General features: G+C 47.5%; 1 protein-coding gene across 6 annotated transcripts in view; it reads left to right on the top strand.

Moving 5' to 3' along the window:
* The first annotated feature begins 2,183 nt into the window (after positions 1-2,183).
* The window catches only part of Plb1 (phospholipase B1), a 134,546-nt gene continuing 114,560 nt past the window's right edge, over positions 2,184-22,169 (top strand). For 2 of the 6 annotated variants that reach the window (XR_015453213.1, XM_087216507.1), the window contains exons 1-2: positions 2,184-2,301; positions 15,528-15,665. Coding sequence is in view for 5 of the 6 variants with exons in the window: in XM_087216507.1 (XP_087072633.1) it covers positions 15,611-15,665 (55 nt within the window). In the remaining variant the exon portion in view is untranslated. Of the gene's footprint in view, positions 2,302-15,511; positions 15,666-22,169 lie in introns of those variants that run through there. The other 4 variants (XM_021253651.2, XM_021253650.2, XM_087216506.1 and 1 more) reach the window with 3 other exon arrangements.

Genomic DNA, 22,169 nt, shown 5'->3' with positions numbered 1-22,169 from the left:
GGGCCTGGAATGAGGGCTCTAGGGGCGCCTGGCGTACGGGGAGCGTGGGGCCCGGGGGGGGGGCACAGTGCAGGCAGAGGGCAGGGGGTCACGTGCCGCTGGGAAGCCCTTCCTCTGTGTCTCGAGATGGGGAATTCTCTAGTGAGGAGGCTGCAGGATGCTGCTCAATTGGCCCTCCGCTGAGCCTTGGAGATGTCCCAGTGCCCTGGGAGCAGGGTGGCCCTTGTCCCCAGGTGGGTGCCACCTCTGGCCAGTCCGGTGTCTGGGTCTCTTCCCAGAGGAAGGGGTGAGTGAGGAGGACTCTGCCATCTTTGCTGGTTGTGTGGACGCCTACTGTGCTGAGAAGGACGGGCACGAGGGAACGGTCTGGGCGGAGCCCGAAGGTTGCGGGAGGAGGCAGGTGGCCTTGGGAGCGGGTGACCTCCTGCTCACTGGTGACCACCAATGCTACCATCGCGAAGGGATGGAGGCCCCGCCATCGGAGGTCCTGGTGGCGGGGACTCTGGGCTTTGCTTTGCTCCTCAGTCTCGGTGGGATTCTGAGCAGATGGGTGACAGGCGCCACCCAAGGCTGCTGACAGGACACAAGGGCAAGGGCGGTGCTGCTTGTGAGATTTCTCAGCCATCCCCTCCCTCAGGCTTTGTCTCTCCAGCTTTCCCTGTCCGGAGACCGTGCTCTCATATCGGGTAAGGAAGTCGCTGGGGAAAGCTGGGGTTATGGAAGTGCAAATTCCTGAAAATATAAGTCTCGGCTAAAGCCAGTTATTTGATTGCGTACTCGCATACTGTCTTTTCTTGCTTTCAAAATAATTACACCTCTGTGAGAACATTTAAATAATACAGAAATCTACAAAGTCATAAAAGGGTCCCTCCTTGGTCCTTGTAAGTCTCCTCCACTTCTGCCATCCTGGGATGACCAGAAGTGGCAGGAAGTCTTTAAAAATACAGATAGCATTTGGTTTTCACTAACTCTCTTCTGCTTTTTGTGACAAAGATAAAATCATTCTACTCAGTTCTAAACATTATTTAAGACGAAAAAAACTCAGTGACATTACGAAGGATCTCTCACCATGTCAAGATGTGTAGAATCACCTCACAGTCCTTGGGCACCATTCAATTTGCTTGGCACTGAGAGTGGCCGAGCTGGTGAGTCCGACTGCACCTGTCGTTCTGCGGGGGCATCTGCTTCCTTGGGCATATGGAGGGTCATCTCCACTCAGCCAGTCCTGTCCCTCCTCACGGTCAGTGGGCAGGAGGATCAGGAGGGAGCAAGGAGGGGTCAGTGTAATCTCCTGTGTTGGCCTGAGGCACGAGACAAGGTGTCGCACTGGTCTCAGGGTCAGAAGGCCACAGTGAAGGCTGTGAGGCCCCTGGTTGGCCTTGGGGAGAGCTCCAGCCACAGGCAAGTGTTTCTTCCTGAGTCAGGTCTATCATTTGCATTTAACACAGAGCTTTTCAATACAAAAGGGGCACAGAGACGAGTCTCTACATCACCTACCTATAACAGACGCCTGATTTGGGTACTGTCAGAGAGGTCACGAATGTTCTGGAACTTCAGAGGTGAGATCGGAGCTGGTGAGAGGGGCCTGGAAACAACACTAAGTGTTCCCGAGGCCCCCAGAGAGCCCGGTGCCACACATGGCTGGTTGTGTTCCATCTTTAAAGGAGAAATTGTTCCCTCTTTCATAGAAGCACAGAGTGACTTGCCTGGGGGCGCTCTTGGAAAAGTGCCCAGACAGGGCCCCTGACTAGCAGTTTACATTGTGCCACCTCAAACAGGTGGGGTTTGGCATGGATCTGGAGGGCGGATCTGTCAGTTGGGAAAGGGAGGAAGGCCTGCCAGGCCCATGGACACAGAGGCAGTGTGGTGGCAGAACTGTGTGTAGCTCAAGGGGAATCTTTCAAGGTGAGGCCAGATGAGGAGGTTGGAAGATCTGGGGAGGGGCTAGTGCTCTCCCAGGAGGTCACAGGAATCACAGCGTGGAGGTGGGTGGGGCTCAGCTGGCAGCACGCAGGGGATGCCCACGATAGAGAAAGGAAGCCATGACGGAGAAGGGATGAAGCCCATGGAAATGATGCAGGAAGCAGGGCATGTGGAAAATGTGGAAGGGCATGGAGTCACCTCCCTTCTGTGGGCAGTGGCCTGTTCATAGAGAGGAGCCACCCAGACGAGCCTGTCCTAGCTGAAGATACAGCAGGTGGACCTCGGGAGAAGCCACAGCATCTACCAACTGTGAAGATACTGGGAGGCCAGCTGTGAATGCAGCGGGAGGAGGAAGACAGGGGCTCACACACAGGCAAGGTGAGAAGTGACTCTTGGTTGCTTTGGTACAGGCATGAGAAGGGCCGGGGTCTGTGACAAGTTCAGGGTCGGCACTATTTCCGCAGCTTTGGCTGTGATGTGCTGTGAGTCCGTGTGTCCGCGCATCTTTGTCTGGGCTGAAGTGACCCAGATCCTTGCAGGATGACATCAGCTACCTGCCTCATGTGGCACTGGATCTGTGAGGCTGGCTGTGTCCTGGGCCTGGGTCTGCAGACCCAGATGGAAGCAGCCTTGCCCTAGGTCCCTGCCCCGCCTGGTGGGACCTGCCAGCCAGAGCCCACATCTGCATGCTGCTGCCCTCCCTGCCTTTGCTCAAGCTCTTGAACTCATCTCCTCTTCAAGATCAGGTTCCAACTCTGCCTGCCCCAAGCAGCTTCCCTAGGGCCAGCCCTCACTCTACCCTGGGTGGCTTTGTGCATGCTACTGTGCTCTTTCCTCTTCCTTCGTGTTTCTAGACCTGCTCATTGTTTGTGAATGTTCAGCTTGAGACGCTATGGCCTTTCAGGGGCAGCGCCGTACTTCCTGTCTTTTTCATTTCCCTATGACACCAAAGTGGAGTTGGCTCACAGAAGACCTGACAAGCACAGAATGTCCAACGAGCAGTACATTCCTTCAGCCCACACCTGGGCCCTGTGGCTCTGGGGGAGTGACCTGAAACACACGAGAGGGGAGATGGCAGGACCTGAAAATGTGTCTGCCGTGATGCTTGTTGGAATGAGTCAACCTGGGAGAGACCCTGGTGATGACATGGCCCTCTTACTTTGCTGATGGGTAAACAGAAGGCCTGATGGGGCACCGCACTCACCTGAGGTTCTGAGGACCCCTTTTGCTGAAATCCCATTTTTCAGGACTCAAATCCTTAACTTCTCTGCAGTTCTCCCTGTTGCTCTTTGGAGACACTGTTCTCTCCTTTCACTTCGGCAGCTAGTTCCTCCTCTCCCTGCCCTGTAGATCTTTCGTTTTCTTCTCTGTCGGCCTCAACCCGAGAGCTCCTCAGGTTGCACTCACGGGCCTTTCCTCTTCCTCTCTGGCATCTCTGCTACACAGCTTGAGTGACCACACTGGGCTCCCGAGTAGCTCTGGCCTGAAACTCTCTTCTGAGCTTCTGCCTCACATCCCACCCACCTCTGGCATCTCTTGAGCGTGTGTCCTAAAGGTAGCACACCCTCAATATGCCCCAGACTGAAACTGTGCTTTCCCTCAGCATCCTCCTCCAATCCCCCACCCCAGCCCAGTAATCCTGCTCAGGACACAAGCCACCTTTCATTGCCAGTGCCCAGGCCAGAAATTCTCCTCCTCACTTGCACTCCATCGGTTTTGCTTCCAGAACCTCTCTTCACCCACTTCCCTCCACCCCAAGCCTCTTCTGCCTCCTGTGTAGTGGGCCACAGCTGCCTGGCAGGGCCCTCAGCTTCCCTCCGTGCCTCCTTACCACCCATCCTCCACACCATCAATCAGCTTTTAAAAACATGAGGAATCTCCTTTCCCACATACAACCTTTCGTTGGCTTCTTGCTTCTCTTGGGATGAAGGCTCAAGAGTTGCCAACACCTAGAGGGTCTCCACATGCCCCTCTGGCTCCTGTCTCCCTTCATTCTACATCACAACCACCTGGCCTTTTCTGAAAGTCTCCAAGGTCTTGCTCATCACAGACCTCTGAAATGGTTGTGTTTCCACATTGTCACTTAACATTCGAGAAGCTAGTTAATGAATGTGTCTCTCCCTTACCTGCTTAGAACAGGAGTTTCGGGAGATCAGAGGACATGGCCAGCAGACAGAAGTAGCTCAGAAAGTATGTGCTGACTGCCAGGCCTCTCTTGGGGCTGATCCCTCTGGTGCAGGTCGCCATGCTGTGCAGGGCAGGTGTGCATTGTCCCTGCGTGCACCTGCAGCCCAGCATCAGGGGGAGCAGGAGGGGAGCCAAGTGGACCCGGAACATTCATTCTTCAGGGGAAGAGAGGAGGGGCTGACCCCAGGGCTGGGCCTAGAGTTGGGGGAAGAATTGTTTTATTTTCTAGCAATATGAGAAAGTAGAGAGAGAGGCCTTAGGGGAAGGAGAGTCCAACCCTTATGTCCTCTTTAAATCACCACCACACATTTGGAGCTCAGTCACATCTATTTCAGGACACCTCCCTGAGACAATGACAGGGAGCCTTGGAGTCTTTGAGCATGTGGGAGCTCAGTGGCAGAAGAAGCTGAGAGGGGCCCGGAGAGGAGAAGCCTGGTCTGTCAGGCTGTGACAGGGCTCTGAGCCCTGGGAGGAGCCTGCCTGGGCCCATGGCAGCTGCTACCATACCTGCGGGATTTGGGGCTCTGGTAACAGCTTTCACAACACCCAAGTTCTCACCTCTTCAAACGAGGCAAAGGAGTCTCAGAGCAGATAACCTGGGCTGCAGGATGATTCCAAAGAGGTTTAACATGAGGTGGAGGTTCGGTTTGTGTCTGCTGACACCCAGGACCCAGACCCACATTCACAGGTGAAGATGCAGATCACAACCTCCCCCTAAAGCAGTGACACTGCGTCAGCAAGTCTGTCTTTAGACCGATTCTTCCCTGCAGGGGCAGCACCCGTGGAATAAGACATCTGGCCCTGCATGATCACAGACATTTCAAGCTCTGTGCCATCAGAAATGCCTCGGCTCAGTCCAGGCTGGGGAGCTGGGGGTGCAGAAGAACGTCATCCTCCTCTCTGCCTTCTCTTTGCCTCCTCCCCACCTGCTGGGAGAGCCAGCCTGCTCCAAGAGCAGAGAAGCATGGAGAGGGGAGAGGAACCTCAGGAACAAAGGGGCTTGGTGGCTTCTGGCAGCAGTATCTGGCTTTAGTGCCCTTGGAGTATGGTGGACTGCAGATCTGGGTTCTGTGGTGGCTTTGGACCCTCCCCATTGCTGAGGATTTTGCTCTGTGGTTCCCTGACGCACACGATGTCCATGTCCAGCCACACAGGGTCTCTCGGGGCTTGCTCATTCTCAGCTCGCCCCTTGGGATCTTCTCTGTAGCCAGCTCATCCAAGACTGCCCCTCTCTACCCAGCCACGCCCCTCACATGGGGGCTTCTCAAGAGTCAGTCTTGTGCCAGTTCCTGTACTCCTTGAGGTTTGGGAGGTGACTCTCACATTCTTTCCCTTTGAGAAATCCTCATGATGTGTCCGTTCAGTGTCCTGAGGAGTTGGAGGTGGGCCTAATGGATTTCCTGGTCTCCTACACAAACGACACAGGGGTCCAGCACCGGGATGTCGATGAAGCAGTGCCTGGAGCCTATTGAATTGCTCTAGGCCTTTGAGGCTCTGCCAAGATCCCAAGACATTGTGGGGGGCGGGGGATGTTGCCTTTGTCCTCCTGCTCATGAACATCACAAAAGGCAGACATGTGTGAAAAGCTAGAGCCGGAGAGTTAGGCAAATCCAGAGAGAGCTGGGGGGAGCAAATAGGAGTTGAGCAGGGAAAAGGGGTTGATAGAAGCCGTGGGGAAGACATAAAACAGATTTATACGGCACCTGGATCCTATAAAAGGTCTTACCTCATTGCATTCTTTCAACAGTACTCAAGGAGGAAGTTATTCCCTTGTGTTTTTGGAGACAGTCTCACACATAGTTCAGGTGACCTCCAACTCACAGTGACCCTCCTGCCTCAGCCTCCTGAGTGCTGGGATTACAGGTGTGCATCACCACACCTGGCTATTGTTCCTATTTTAGAGATGAGAAAACTGAAGCTCCCAAAGCAAGGGACTCACTGTATAACTAGCAAAATTTGGGTGTCAGGCAAGTGGTTCAGTATATTATGTAATCACCTATAAGGTCCCAATTGTTCTCTTCCCACCTTAAAAACATCTTATTAGGTCTGGAGATTTAGCCCAGTGGTTCTGCCACCTGCCTTGCAAGCACAAGGACCCGAGTTTGATCCCTGGTACAAAAAAAAAATCTTATTATATGAGTGATATTGAATTACATTCTCCATGTAAAATACATATAATCTTAATGATAAGGCTAAAGACCTTACTGACCATCAAACCCCAGTTAGTGATAATCTGGTAACCGCTGATGACTTTCTAACATCCTTGTAAGCCTTTTCCTCTGTTTATTAGACATACACACATACATGTATGTAATTCCCTATAAGAAAATAGTATTTTATTGGCTGATATGTTATCAGCTTTCTGTTACTGTATCAAATACATGAAACCATTGACTTATTGAGAGAGAAGGTTTATTTGTCCTCTGTCCAGTTAGGGTCAGGGTTAGGGTTAGGTTTAGGGTTAGGGGTTAGGAGTTAGGATTAGGGGTTAGGAGTTAGGATTAGGGTGAGGATTAGGTTAGGTTTGGGGTTAGGGTTAGGGTTTGGGGTTAGAAGTTAGGTTTATCTGGGGCAGAGTTTTTGCATTTCATTCTGTGGTCAGATGGCCCTGTTGTTTTGGGGCCTGTGATGAGGCTGCATGACAGGGATAGTGGGTTGAGTTGACACGGTCCAATCCATGGCCTTGAAGTGAAAAGTAGAAAGAAGAGGGGCCTGGGGTCCTATAATCCCCTTCCAGCGTACAGCCTTGATGATGCAAGACTGCCCACCAGGCCCCTTTCTTAGTTTCCACCACCTTCCAGTAGTGCCAAGCTATGGACCAAGACCTTATTTAACACACAAGGGAGACATTCAAGGTCTACACCATGGTGGGTTTTTATGTTTGTTTGGTTGAGTCTTTGACATAATGGTTAGGCAGCTCTGAACACAGACTCGATTATCTGAGTCCCTGAAAGCAGAATATTCCAGAAAGCACAATCTCTCTGAAGAAAAACCACCTTCTGAGGACAAACTTTCTGGAGGTGAGGTGAGCTTCTCTGGTTTTATTCGTGACCCACAGTCACACTTGTCCTCAGAGACCTGGCTCAAACAGCCAACTGCTAGCAACTGTACCCAGGTCCCCCTCCACCATCCTCCTTCTCCTGGCAAATAGCTCTTAAGGACCCAGGATAAAATGAAGGGATGGGCAGAAGCAAATCACCAAGGGTGCAGCTCTGAAGGGCAACATTAACCAAATGGAAACACCCAGAATTGACGAGTAAATAAGACATCTGACATCTGTGGAACTCAGAGGGTGGAATTCAGTCTCTGAGAAGACTTACTGTGGGTGCGAGCAGATATTCCATGAGCAGGAGGCTCAAGAGGTCTTGGTGGTCTCCACATTTAGTCAAGAGTCGAGATCCATGGAGACAAGCAGGTCAGGCCAGGCCCAAGTCACAGATCCAAGATTATAGTAAAAAATAAAACCAACCCCAAGACAAAAACAGCAAGGGCTGTTTATTTGTAAACTTGCAGCCATGAGGAAACCATCTATAGTCACTTCTTTTGCAGCCAAGTTTCAAAGGTGAGAAAGAGAGCGAGAGAGAGAGAGAGAGAGGGAGAAAGAAACAGAAACAGTCCCTGATCGACAAGTGTTCTATTAGGGTGGGAATTTGGGGGAACAGGGAGATCCTGATTGACCTCCTAGAATATTTGGCAGTTCTTGATTGGTTTATTACCCATATTTTATATATTTTATAGGACTGGGACACTTTTAGGTTTTTAAGAGATTTCTTATCTTTATGGGTAAAGGACATATTTGGGCCAGGCAGAGGCTCAGTATAGCCCTCTTCCCTGGTGTGCAGTGTAATTATTTCATTCTCAAGAGTGAAATTCTGTGTGTGATTCTGGGTGTGATTTCCACTTGGGTGAAAGCAGTTACAAAGATGAAGTAACTGTGCAAGCAGTTATGAAAATGAAGGGAATGTGGGTACCCCCTTTCCAGCCAATGATACAGCTCCAGTTGGCCAAGTTTTTGACCCCAACAAAGTGAAGTACATCTATGTAGTAATTATCAGGCACTTAGTAATGTCAGGCCCTGTGCTAAGTGTTGGGGACATAGCAGTGGTATATGTGGTCCTTTCCCTCCTGGAGTTTAAAATCAGACAGACAGAACAGAGTCTGAGCAAGCAACTGCAAGTTCAAGGATATGAATGAGCCCAGTGAGCCAGAGGTAAGACTAGGAGAAAGAGTGAGGCTTGAGATTGGAGGGGAGAAAGGCATGCAGTTCCTTATAAGCCAAACTGAGATGGCTGATCTTTGTCTATAAAGAAGTGAGAAGCTGTCAAAGGGCTTTATGTAAGGGTGTGGCATCCAGTTGGTATACTGACAAGATTGTTCAGGGTGCTATGTAAAAGAAAATATATTGGAATAAGCAAAGGGAGAGTAAGAGCAGCTGTTTGACCATTCCAGGGCAGCAGTGATGGTGTGGCCTGGGCCCTGCTTGAGCAATGGATATGGAGAGCATGGAGGGGTTTCACCAACTGGCTTAGGATATAAAACTGATGGGACTCAGCAGTTGGAGATCTCCTGGGGCCAAAGAGAGGGAGTATTCCTGCTGTGTCTAACCCCACTGCCACTTTCTACAGGGGTGCAGAAAATGGAGGAAGATGAGATGATCAGTTAGTCACGAGCCTGAGGAGCCCATGAAATATCAAAGTGGGGACATCGAGTCAGGGAATGAGAAGACTGGCTGGAAGTAGAAATGTGGGAATGATTGACACATAGGTTTTAAATGAAGCTCTCTGTGTGTGTGTGTGTGCACACACACGTGTGATCACCCTGAAAGAGAGGTAGAAGGAGGAGGGTCCAGGGCAGAGAAGGAGCTGGCAAAGGAGGGTGAGAAGGAACAGCCAGAAAGGAGAAACCAGGAAGCCAATAGTCTAGAGGCCATGGGCAGAGCTGCCCAAGGGGAGGGGTAGAGGGCAGCTGTCAGGTGCTGCTGAGATATGAAGTTTTAAGACAAGGTCTGAGGACCTCGTCATGCACTGGTTGAACAAATGGTTGACCTTCATATACTTCAGTAGCATGGTGAGAGGAGAAGCCACAAGGCCAGGCACAAATGGGTGGGAGTGCTTTAGAAAAGTCACCTGTTGATGGGTGGAGGCTGGATTGGAGGATGGATGCATTGAGACTGCAGGAATTCTTACAGGAATCCAGGTGAAAGACGCTAAAGTGCAAAAACTTCGAGCCTCACAATGATTAAGGAAACATGGGTCTCAAGGCCAACAGAGAGACCCAATTGGACACTTGGTCTAAGGTGACTGTCCCAAAGCAAAGAAGAAAGTGAATGGGAGGTAGGAGTCATCCAGGATTCCCACAGGGACACACTGAGATGCCAGCCACTCCCTGGAGAACCATTTCCCCTGCATGTTCCTGCTCCCATGGACTCCTAGGAGACCCCTAAAGAGCAGTCCAGGAGCAAACCCAATTGCACAAAAGCAAAGAAGGGTTGTGACTTAGTTAAGGAAACTGGTTTTTGGAGCAGAAAATTAAAACTCCAGCTTTATCGCCTGCACTCTGGGTGGCAATATTTCTAAACATTTCTGAAGATTAAGACAGTCTGTCTTCAAAAATGTCTTAGTATGAGAATATGCATGAATTATGATGGAGAAAATATGGAATTTGGGCATCCAGATTCATCAGGTTTTCTCTTCTGGGTGCAAGTCTTTCTGTTAGGAGAAGGCCTCTCCTGGATCCCTGCAGGGAGAAAGGAAAAGTCCCAACCAGCTGCCTGGAGTGGGGTGTGTAGACAGTTCCTTAGGATGAAGTGAACTGGGACCAGGACCAGAGGGGACAACTCCTCAGGGAGCCGGTGTGTCTCAGTGGCTGGGAGCTCAGCATAGACCTGTCTGCCCGGCCAGGCCTGGGGGCTGGTCTGCATGAGGGGCCTAGGGATGGCAGGCTAGCTCTGTCTCACTTCCTTCCCTCTGTCCACTCACAGCAGCCCTCTCCCCAGTTAGAGCCATCAAAGATGTACAATAGATTGAAAAGGAGCTGGCGAGTAAACAAGGCTATTAACACCCACACGCCAATGTCCAGTGGTATTCATAACCCAGCCCTGAGCCAAGCTGATGACTCCATACTGCTTCCCCTGTCCCATAGCCAAAGGCCCAGAAGCCCCACTCCACAGAGGCTGTGCAGTTTGGACAGAATGAAGTCCCTTGCTGGTAAGTGCCCTGCTGGAGCTAGAGAAACTCTCATCCCTCCCTGGATCCTGGAGTCCAGAAGACACTTCCTGGGCTGGAGGTCTGCTCTGAATGCAGACCAGGGAGGCAGGAGGGGTCAGAGGGTGATACTTGCTTGGGGTTATGGGAGCCAGCACACTCTCAGCATGTTCTGAAGCATGTGAGATTCCCAGGGAGAAGCTAGGAATCTTGCTTATTCCTTTTGGGTTTGAAGGGCAGCTCACCTACACAGGATGCAAAGGGAATTGGGTGAGGGAAAGATCAGCCACTTAGCAAGCGAACCTGTGGGATCCTCCTGGGGAGCAGAGGAACCGATTTTATACCATGTCTCTGCCTGGGAGTGAGATGTGCCTGGTCCAGGGTGTCTTGGCTCTGGAAGGTCCAGGGAGGAACTTCTGTGTACACTGCCCACCAGGCATACCAGCCCATCTCAGTGGGGCTCCTTGCTCAGAATGGAAACGGGGTGGGCACAGGTCATGTTGGTGCCTGCTGAGTCTGCATGGCCACTCCTGGGCATGGTGGAGAGAAACGGGCTCTGGACTCTACCTTTAGTAGCTGAGCGACTGGGAAAATTAATCCTTCCTGGGTTTTAAGTTTCTCATCCAAAAAAACTGGACTAAAAGTACCTTTGCTGCAAAGGTCATGGTGATCCAGGCATGCTTACTTAGTATAAAAGAGCACTTCACTCTGGGCCGGGGATTTAGCTCAGTGGTTCCAGTGCCTGCCTTGCAAGCGCAAGGTCCCGAGTTCAATCCTGGTACCAAAAAAAAAAAAAAGACTTTAAGAGCACTTCACTCAGATCAGGACATCCAGTCCAGGCTCAGGCTCTTTCTTTGCCTCAGTTTCCTCCTCTGCACAATGGAGGGCAGAGGAGAACTGAACTAGAGGAGGACTGCTTCCGTCCAGCGGGGCACTCTCTGTCCAGTTCTGACCTGGTGCCTTTTGCTTTTCTGCCACCGGATGGGATTGTCCCCAAGAAGATGAAAAGGAGGACTAGAACTTGGGTGAGTGGGTCCGAGAATCTTGTTTAATTCTGTGGTCCCTCTGGGGTGGTACCAACGATGCCAGTCCTCTGGGCTTCTATGGAAGTGGTACTTCCTCCCTTGGCCAGCCAGTGCTCAATGCCCAGGTTGTGTATTGGTCAATGGGAGGGACCTTCAGACTCAGGGCCCCTGGGAGGAGAAGGCACACTGCCAGACTCTGCTGGAGGCCACCTGGGAGAGTCTCCCAGGCTTCTCTCTTGGGGGTGACTAAAGCCATTTCTCCAGGTGCATCTCCTAGTCATGCAGAAGAAATGAATGGATACGGAGGAAGAGGCTTGGATTGGAGCCTGCTTTTGAACTTACTAGTTGTGAGACATTAGTCAGAACTTTTAACCCCTTGAAGAATGCAGGTGGTTTTGGATATAAAATTGATGGTATTGGAAAAGCAACATTTATGGACTTGAATAGCAAGATGCCTGGCACCTGGTATGTGCTCAGAACATGCTGTTTAAACCTGAACCTAGATGCGTGCATTAATGGGCATCTTTAACAGATGGGTAAATACATTGAACCCTGTAGCTCTTCACGACCACCAGGAGGGTTCAAGACCCCCTGCCGGTCATCTCAGACCAAAGGTAGTCCTTTCTGCTTGTCCCCTGTTCTGTACAAATGTCCTGTCTCCCCCATGCTGGGAGGAATACAGCTTGAGAAGCATGGCTCAGATAAATTCCCTAGTCAGTGCCTTCAGGGCACTGGGGCCTGGGAGCCCTTGGAGTGTGGAGATGACCATCATCTAGCAATAGTGTGCTCCTCCATGCCACTGGCTGGTGTAGGAAGGGGCATCCTGTAGGCATGAAGTGGGCAGCTCAGCTCACTCCTTCTTCAGCTGCCACAGCCTGCTCTGCAAAATGCACATGCGCGCATGGCATTCCTGCTGTCAGTCTCACAGCACAGGAAATCCAGGCACAGGAGCAGGGAATGACTGCAGGTAATAACAGGCACCCTGGTTGATCTAGAACTTTAGCCCACACATCCTGGTGCTGCATGGCTGGGCCTCTGCAGGCATAGCCTGGTGGTCAGCTGTCAATAGCCTGTCTTGGGGTTGGGTGGAGTTTTGGTTGTCTGGTGTAGCAGAGACGGAGCCCTCTTTGGGTGCCTGGTGGTTTCCTGAGAGCTCTGGCTCCTGACAGCTGTGACTCTCAGCCTTGGCTGCACATTCGAATCTTTAAAACCAACCAGTGGGGCTGGAGGTGTAGCTCAGTAGTAAGCACCTGTGTAACATGTGTGAGGTCCTGGGTTCCCTCCCCAGCACCACACACAAAAACAAAACAGGGCCAGGGATATAGCTCAGCGGCACCGCACCTGCCTGGCAAGTGCAAGGTCCTGAGTTCAAGTTCCAATACCAGGAAAAGAAATCAAACAAAACAAAACAAAAACAGTGGTGGATGCCCAAGTTCTACCCTAGACTAACCAAATCAGAACTTGAGGGTGAAGCCTGGGCACAAGTACTTTCTAAAACACTCCCCAGACGGTTCCAACTTTCAGCCAGGGTTGGAGCTGCTATGAGGAATAATAATGGGGTGATCTCGGGAAATAGCTACGAACTATGGTCCTCAATGTGCTCCGTTGTTCCCGTCATGCTTCATACTACTGGGCCAAAGTGCCTCTCTTTTCCCTCAGTTCTCCGTCCTAAGACAGGGTTTATACTCTTTTCACCTTTTCTTAACTGTTCTGTGAGCTGATATTTCCTATAGTAATCTTGGCCTCTTTTTTTTTATTATTCTGGCTTTATTTCATTAATTTATTCCTCCAGTGCTAGTGGACACTGTGCAGCCAGGCACTGGCTAGCTGCTGGATATACAGCCAAGATCAAGGCAGGCCAAGTCCCCACTCCAGTAGGTGTCCATCCCTTCTACTTGGATTTGCCCTCTCAGTCTTTCTCTTGTTATTAATGAAGAATGTGATACTAAAAAACTGTAGAGTTGGGCCAGGGATTTAGCTCAGTGGTTTCGCCACCTGCTGTGCAAGCTCAAGGACCTGAGTTCGATCCCCGGTACCCAAAAAGCAAAAAAACCAAAAAACTGTAGAGTTCCCCCCCCCGCCGTAACTACATTATCAGTCCCTTCTTCATTTCGTCTTATTTCTTCACTCCTTAATGAAGCTCTTCCTGTCTTCAGTATCTTGATTCTAAGCAAAGCCTCTGCCACAGGCTGTTGAGTCTGCCCAGTTGCAAGTGTTGGACACTGTTTTGCTCATGTATTTTCCTAGGCCTTGTTCCTGAAAACAGGGCCATGGGTACTTGTCCGAGGTGACGTACTCCTGATGCATGCTTCCCATCACGTTGTTCAGGCACCAGGGAAGAGGACATTTGATTTACGCTGTCACAATCATTAAAAACTTTCCCTGTCCTTGCCTCTCTTACCACTGCTCAGAGCCATTTCGACATTGCTTCTAGCCATTTGCTAGCACAAGGAATCAGGGTTAGGTGTCTTTAACCAGAAGAGAAACAAACCTATTTTTAAAATTATTCTCAAAGTCTAGGGATTGTTTTGTTCATCTACTGCCTAGATAGTGGTTTTCAACTTTTTTTACTGTGACCCACATTAAGAGATAAATATTGCATTACTATACCTAGTTGAAAATTTCTCCTAATATATCACTTATCCTTATTATATTCAATGCCCTAAGATATTTGAAATTTTATTTCATTTCTTCAATTTACCAAATTAAATTTATGAACAATAATTGTGATATCCCAATAACGGGATCATAGTTGTAACCTATAGTTTAAAAAATACTCTTCCAAGGCAGGTACTTTAATCCATGTGGGCCCTGAGCCTGAGGCTTGGTCCAGCACCTCCCTGTGGATTCTTGGACAGCAGCTTTTTCAGTCCCTAAGATGCCTTTGGAGCAAAGCATACACTGCCGCCCGTAAAGGCACGAATTCCGTGGTGCAGTGCCTTTTCCAAAAGGCACGCCTGCTGACTGTTGCCAAGATCTGGGATGGTGCATCTTCCCTCTCTAGGACATTTTGTAGCAAAACTCAGAGAACAAAAGTTCATGGACGAATGTCGGGCTGCTTCTCTGACTTTGATGACTGTGTTGAGCCCTGTTTTCTCAGCTGCTCTTTGATTACACAGGGCAGCAGGTGCCAATCAAGGTAACATAAGTACATCCATGTCACATTTTTCACAGCAGTTGAGGAAGGAAGATAGCATCCTAAAATCAGGAGTCTATGCATAAACAGCTGTCCACTCAGACTTCACTTTAGACTCCAGACAACAGAGCTACAGCTATAATTTTAAAAGCAGGAGGAAAATATCCAGATCAGCCAGGAGATCAAGATCTGGCCTGGGTAATGGGAACCAGCTTGGGACTCCCAGCCAGATCCCTGAAGCCAGGCTCTCAGTCTGGCCACCACAAGGGTGGCTGAAGACAAATACAATTACAATTACAATATGTTTGTGTGTATTAAGGCAACTGTTCCTTGGTATTTGTGGGGAGGAATTGCACATTTCACCCTCTAGGGCATTTTGTCACTGTCTTTAAATTCCAGCTCGGTCTGCTCAGTTTAGACCTGGCCCGGCATCCCCAACTTCGTGTGTCCAGAGGAAACAGCTGAATGTGTCAGACTCGGTTCCATGGCTCACATCTCTGCTCGCATTTCTCAATTCAACATGCAGACGATAAATGCGTGGTGTGCATTGATCCCACACTTCCAGCCACCCCATGGGTTTGGGCGGGAGATAGAAACAAGGCTCCCTGTCTGATGCAAATTAGGGCACCCAGTGGCACTCCTGAGACACGGTGGGGACACATTTCAGGCTGAAACCTCCCACTTGGAGGGGGCTTTATAGTTTACAGCTGTGCCAAAGTGCTTTTCCTCCCCAGGTCTTTTATCTCCTGGCTTTCAGCTGAGGTCAAGTTAAGGAACATGCCCAGGTGCCCACAGCTGCGGGGTTTGAAATTCCAGCCCCAGGCTGGGATCCCTGGGCCAGCACTCTTTCTGAGAGACCAGTCTCTGTGCCACTAGCAGTTCCCATGCCCCCACCGTGGAAGGCCACATGAAGACCACTGAGTGGACCTGGTTCCCCAGTGTGTGCCTAGAACATGCTACGCATTTTGACTCTTCTGCCTAAATGTTAATATTTATCATTTACAGCCAGCCACTGCCCACTTTCAAAGGTGAAAACAGTAAAATTTATGACAGGTGCGCTATCAGTCCAGCGGAGATAAAAGGAGGAGGTGTGCTAAGCCATTCGCCCAGAGGTCCTGGACACCTGAGCATCTGACATGGGGCTGCAGCCGCGGTCCGGCGTTCTCCTTGTGGGGCTGCTGCTGGGGCAAGGTAAGCGTGCTTTTGCTCAGAGACAAGTAATGTCCCAGTTCTGTTCACATCCTCTATTGGTCATGAAAGGCGTTTGGGAGAGGAATGTGCCCTACTGATTGAGACAAAGCACAACATGTACGGTTCCAACTCAGGAAACCTGCTTAGCCTCCTGCTTAGTGGGAGTCAGAGGTGGCCTGCAGAGGGTCTGAGGCCTAAGCGCCCTGCAGTGCGGGGTGAGGGCAGGTGTGAGGGAGTGAGGAGTCCACGTGGGATGCAGCACGCAGTGGGGAGAAGAGCTTGAGGGTCGAGCCAAAAGACCTGCACTGTAGTTCTTTGTACCATATGGCCTTGGGAAGTTCTACCTCTCTGGACCTTGATTTTTATCATCTTTAAAATAGGAATCACTATTAGTATTTATGGGCTTTGCTGTTTGCTGAAAGAACAGAAAAAGCAGTTTTCAGGATGATGCATTCTAAGAGATTGCCCACACGCCTCAGTTTTGCGAAACAGCCTGCTACGCGTGGACTGAACTGCCTGGGTCACCCCGGCTTTGCATCCTCCCCGTGCCATGGTCATGAGTAGGAGCAGGTGTGCCTCAGCCATACTCCCTCTGCTGCTCTCCACCCTCCCTGCCTCTCCCTTGGTTTAGGAAGGCAGAATCTTTTAAACCGAAAAGGCCTTAGGTGTGACCTTTTGCCTTCTCCAGTGAGGCCAGGACTTGGTAGACAGAGGCAAAGGAGGAGGTATGGGCAGAGACCTGGCCTACCTGGGGAGACAGACAGCCCCCGGCCCGAGTCCTGCTGCTCACTGGCTTAAGGCAGTGACCTTGGTGAACCTCGAGAGACAATCGTGCCAGCTGTGCCTACAGCACAGGGTCATTGGGTCTCCCCGATTACTAATGAGGCTGAGGTGTTTTTCAAGTTGATCATTTGAACTCCTCTTTTGTGAAGTGCCCATTCAAGCGTGTTCCTAATTTTTCTATTGGTGAGTCTTTCCCCATTGATTTTGGGAGTTTTCATCCATGCTGTGTGCTGAGTCTTTGGTGGCTACATGTGTGCCAAATGCCTGCCTTCTCCACCCTACAGCTTGTCTTTCTACTCTGTTTACAGAGACCTTTGATAAACAAAATTCTCAATTCTGCGGAAATAAGTAAAGACCACCCAACCGAGGATGCACAGAAGCTGTTTGTTCAGAGCCTGCTTAAGCAAGCTATAATTTGCCTTTGGTACAGACTCAAAGGCAGGCAGGGAAAGGGAAGATTTAGGAGTATAGTAGAGGGGGAGGTTTGGACCTGGGCAAGCTGGAGACCAGGTAACCAGAAGAGGATACCTTGAGCGATCCACTTGAGGAGCGTTTTCTGTTTCTCTTGTTAGTCCTGAGTTAGAAGCAGGGGGAAAAACCCAGAACATGGTAGGCACTAACCAGGTCCTGATCATCTGAGCTGATGCCGCAGAGCTGTGCTTGGCTCCCTGGCCTGTTGCTGGGGACTGCTGGGCAGAGTGCTAATGCCATCTATGGTTGGCCATTGTCCATGGGTGTGTTCTGTCTCTATTCCCAAATACATGCGTTTTAAGCCTTTTTCTTTATGAATTGTGCTCTGTGTCTAACTTAAGTCCTCTCCCACCTGAGGTCATGAAGATACCCTATGTTTCCTTCTAAAAGCACTGCACATTTGCTGCTCTTATTTTGGTCAATCCCAATACGTGTGGCATTGGTTTTTGTGAACAGTATAAAAGAGGAACCCAAGTCTATATTTTTAATGCAGATACTCAGTTGAGTTTATTAATGGGTCAGTTTTTTCCCGCTGTTCCGAGAGACTCCTGTGTTCGTACACGTCTTCATCTCCTTCAGAGACCATTTGTACTTCCCTGTCCCCATAATTCTACATTCTGTAGCTTCACAGTAAATTCTGTTACCTGACAAACAAGGCTCCCTATTTATCCACTTGTCAATTTCTAACAAAGAAAACCTGTTGGGATCTTGATAGAGATGGCTTTGAATTCTGTGAAGCAAGTTGGAGAAAATAGACCTTGTTAGTTGAGGTCCTGCATGTATTTTGTTACCTAGGGATATATTTTCTTGTGTGGAATATAGATTTAAAAATTTTTAATTTCAAAATGTTTGTTATAGGTATATAAACATTAAAAAATTGGTTTTTACATGTTGATTTTTTTGAACTCAACTAAAGTCTTATACATTGTAATTTATATGTATATGCTTTGGGATTTTCTGCATACATGATCCTGTTGATAGTGACAGAATTGCTGCTTCCTTTTGAACCAGTTTTATCTCTTAATTATTTTTGTACTTTTTTTTTTGGTATCAGGGATCCAACTCAGGACCTTGCGCTTGCGAGTCACGCGCGGTGCCACTGAGCTAAATCCCTGGCCCTATTTTTGTATTTTTACTGTGATGACTGATGCCTGCTCTCCAATTTTTCATGGAAGCAATGGTTGGAAGCATTCTTATTCTGAAGAAGAAAAGTACTTTCCTTTTCCAAAGAAAAGTATCTCACTGTTCATCAGTGAGTATGGTGTTTGTTATAGGCTTTTTTACACATAGTTTAGGCATCTCTAATCTGAAAAATGAAAGTCTGAAATGTTTCAAAATAAAACCTTTTTGATGAAATCTGAACCCCTTCTGGCTTGAGGCATTTCAGATAAGGGATACTCAACCTGAACTCCTTGTGAAACTAAGTCCTTTTGTATTCCTTATTTGAAAAGAAATTTTTAAAAAATTGTAAGTGGGTGTTGAATTGTATCTAGTCCTTTTTCTGTATTTATTGAAACGATTGTGTGGTTTACTTGTTTAATCTGATAATATAATTATAATGTAAAAATGACTTTTAAAACATTTTTCAGTCACTGCTTACTAGCGTAGGTTCATTAGAGAACTGCACATTTCATTTATTTGTCCTGTCTCTTCAATATCTGTAAATCTAGAATAGCTCTTTACCTTTTTCATTTGTTTTTCTTTTGTGTCACTGAGAAATTTGGGCGTGTGTGTGTGTGTACCTCAATTTGGATTCATCCAAATTGTTTCTTTATTGCTGGCATCAGATTAAACTCAGCAGAAATACCACATAGATCACACTGGACACATCGTGTAAGCAAACACAAGTGAGGCTAAATTTGGTCATTTGGTTAAGGTGGCATCTGCCAGATTTCTCTCTTGTAAAGGTACCTCCCTGCTGTGTGATTCATAAATTACTTCTAGAGAGACATTGCAAGACCGGTCCTTTTTCACGTGGTTTTTGCATCTATGGGTGATTCTTACCTGCTTGGTACCATGGTGATTCTGTTTCTATCTTTCCTTCTGCCTTCTGTTGTTAGTTGAGTTTGCTCTATCCAAGAGACTCCCCTCTCTCCCAACTTAGAAATATTTAATTGAGCTCTCCCTCTCCTTTTATGAACTACTTTTTCCATATAAAATGGACTTGTCAATTCTTACCAATTAGTGTGTGGTATTCTAGTCCTGTCATCTTCCATTTTGATGCCTGAGTTTTCAGAGATTTGGCCAGTGAGAGGCGCATCAAGGTAATTCCTATGTCCTCATCAGTTGTCAGCCACTTAGAAACTTCAGGCACAATATATTCCAGGCTAACCTCAGATTTCCCCTGTCCTACTCCTTGCATTACCTGTGTCTTCAAAGTTCCAATTGGTGAGGGATGTTCTATTTAGACACTGAGGTCTGGGTGCTGGGAATATTTATTTATTTTTGCTGGAGGATTAGTATGTCTAGGCCTCTTTGGTGACAGAACTAAGACACAGTTTTCCTTAAAAAACAATAAATTTATTTTCATATCTTTAAGTTTAGTTAGAATTAGGCTTTTCAGGACCGGGGATTTAGCTTAGTGGTTTGGCTGCCTGACTCGAAGGCGCTAAGACCCGAGTTTGAGCCCCAGTACCAAAAAAAAAAAAAAAAATTAGGCTTTTCATCTCCTTTTCTCGTTTTATATTTGTCCTCCCCCATGGCTCAAATTTGAGTTACGAATGCATGAATAAATGTATTCACTTGCCAAATCCTATAATACAACATAATATTAGAATTTCTATGCAAACAACACCATCAACAGCAAATAAAGTTCGAATTTTCTTTGTTGTTTGTCCTCACAATAGAGCCCACTTGGGGTGTACAATCAAAGTATTATGCTCAAAGTTACTTGAATTCTTTTTTCTTTTGTTCTCTCTGTTGTAATTAGAAAATTGACAAGTTAAGCTTGTCAGTTTATATTCAGTTTAGTGTTGTTGATTTTACTTTGCTTTTTGAGTATGTAAAATGTTAACACATTTCAAAAGTCAAAAGCATAAGAACAGATGGATTCAGATACTTCCTGTCACCTTGCCTAGCTTCCCTTCCCCTTTCTACCATTCTGGAGGTAAGTATTGCATTAGGTTCATATCCTTTGTTTCTAATATTTTGCTATTATAAGTAATGCTGTCGTGAACAATCGTATGCATGTATCTCTTTCATGTTGTTGGACAAATAGTGTAGAATAAATTTCTGGGTCAAAGGGTGAACACACATAGTTTCATTACATATTACTAAATTTCTCTCCATAAAGATTGCACCCTCTCCAGCAGTTCTTGAGAGAGTGTGTGTGTGTGTGTGTGTGTGTGTGTTTTACACAGTTTGAATTTTTCCAAATGTCACTGGTAAGAAATGATATTTTAGGACCGGGGATTTAGCTCAGTGGTTCCACCACCTGCCTCACAAGCGCAAAGTCCCAAGTTTGATCCCTGGTACCACAAAAAAAAAAAAAGGAATTTTAATTTTGACTTCTTTTATACAACAAAAGTTGAATATTTTTTCATATGTTTATGGACTGTGTGTTGGCAGGGTTCCAAAAAGCACTGGGAAATAAAATGTTCCCCTACTGAGTTAGGTGATGGCCTTTGGGAGTGATACTTCCATGCATCAATTGGTGTATGAATTCACATTAAGAAAGTAGCCAGAAGTTTCTATTTTACTGAATATATTAATCAAGAATTAATGTTAAATTCTGTTAAAGGTATTTTCAGCATTTATGACAACCACGTGATTCTTTGCCTTTAGATTTATTATGATGTTGAATTATATTAATAGACTTGATAATACTGAACCATCCATGCATTGCAGGACTTAGTTCATTAACATTAGTTTAAGTTTTCATTTTTTTCTTATGTGCTCATAAATGACACCGAACTGTAATTTCTTTTCTCCTACTTTGCTGGGTTTTGGTACCAATGTTATAAATTCTCAACAAATGAATTTGGGAGTGTACCTATTGTTTTCTGGAATAGTTTGTGGTAAGAATGCAATTTTTTTCTCCTTTAGTTGTTGGTAGAACTCACCAATGAGGCCATCGAGATCTGGAATTTTTTTTTTTTTTGGTATTGGGGATCGGAACTCCAGTCCTTGTGCTTGTGAGGCAGGTGGCAGCACCACTGAGCTAAATCCCCGGCCCCTGGAATTTTTTTTTAATATTATGTTTTTGATTTTTGAGATGATTCAATTTCTTTAATGGTTAGAGAATTAACATTATTTTTAAAACTAAGTTCTATAAAACTTTTAGTTCCAGGAATGTGACCATTCTAAATAAAATTTCAAGTTTTTGCATAAAATTTGTGTTTCATTTTCTGTTATTTTCTTTTCAATACCTGTAGCTTCTGTAGTCATGCCCCCCTTTTTTTCCTGGTACCAGTTGTTTGTGACTCCCCTCCTTTTAGCTTTTGGTTTTTAAATTTTTTTGAGATAGGATCTTGCTATAGAGTTCAGGCTGGCCTTGAACTCACTATGCAGCCCAGGCTGCACACCTCAAACTCATGGTGATCTTCCTGCCTCAGCCTCCCAAGTGCTAGAATTACAGGTGTGAGCCCCCACACTTAGCCCCCCTGTCAATGCAAAGCCAAGTGTGAGGGCCCAGTGCACTCATGGTGAGAGCCCAGAAATACATTTTCCCTCCGGAAGTAAGTCTAGTCATGCAGCGCAGGGTCCTTCCTGGAGGCTGATCTCCCTTCACCTTCCCTCCCCAGCCTTCTGGAAATGCTCTTTCCAATTAAGAGTGGAGAGGATATTGCAGGACTTCTAGTCACCTATGGCCTTCAAACTATTGAAGTGAGAAGAGAGGGAACCTACTTGGGTCCCCGTTATTTGGATGTCAGCGGAGCCATCGCCGGAACTCTGGGGTCACATTCTCCCTTCTGAGTCCCACACCTCAGTCTCCACCCCATCCCCTGTGTAATTCACACACCTGCCTTGAGCAGCCAGCACAGCTATGAGATTTTCCTCTGGGGCCTCAGGAATTGTACTCTCCTGGAATTTCACCTGCATCTTGTAGATTTTTAGGACTTTATTGTCAATCACCATTTTCATCAATTTGCACTTTTGCTGCTGTCAATTAACTGTCTGAGCACCCTTGGAAGAACCCAGGTTGGGCTGAGTCTGGCTGGCAGATAACTAAACCAAAACTGAGGAACCCTCTGGAGAGAGAGAATAAATCTACATAAAATCACTGTGGGAGAATTAAGCACTAAAATAGGT

This window comes from Heterocephalus glaber, unplaced genomic scaffold (assembly GCF_053883595.1).
Source record: "Heterocephalus glaber isolate CG9 unplaced genomic scaffold, H.glaber_assembly_v1.0 deba00001457, whole genome shotgun sequence".
Classification (NCBI taxonomy): domain Eukaryota; kingdom Metazoa; phylum Chordata; class Mammalia; order Rodentia; family Bathyergidae; genus Heterocephalus; species Heterocephalus glaber.
Note: the sequence above shows the minus strand (reverse complement) of the source record. Positions and strands in the feature narration are given on the sequence as shown.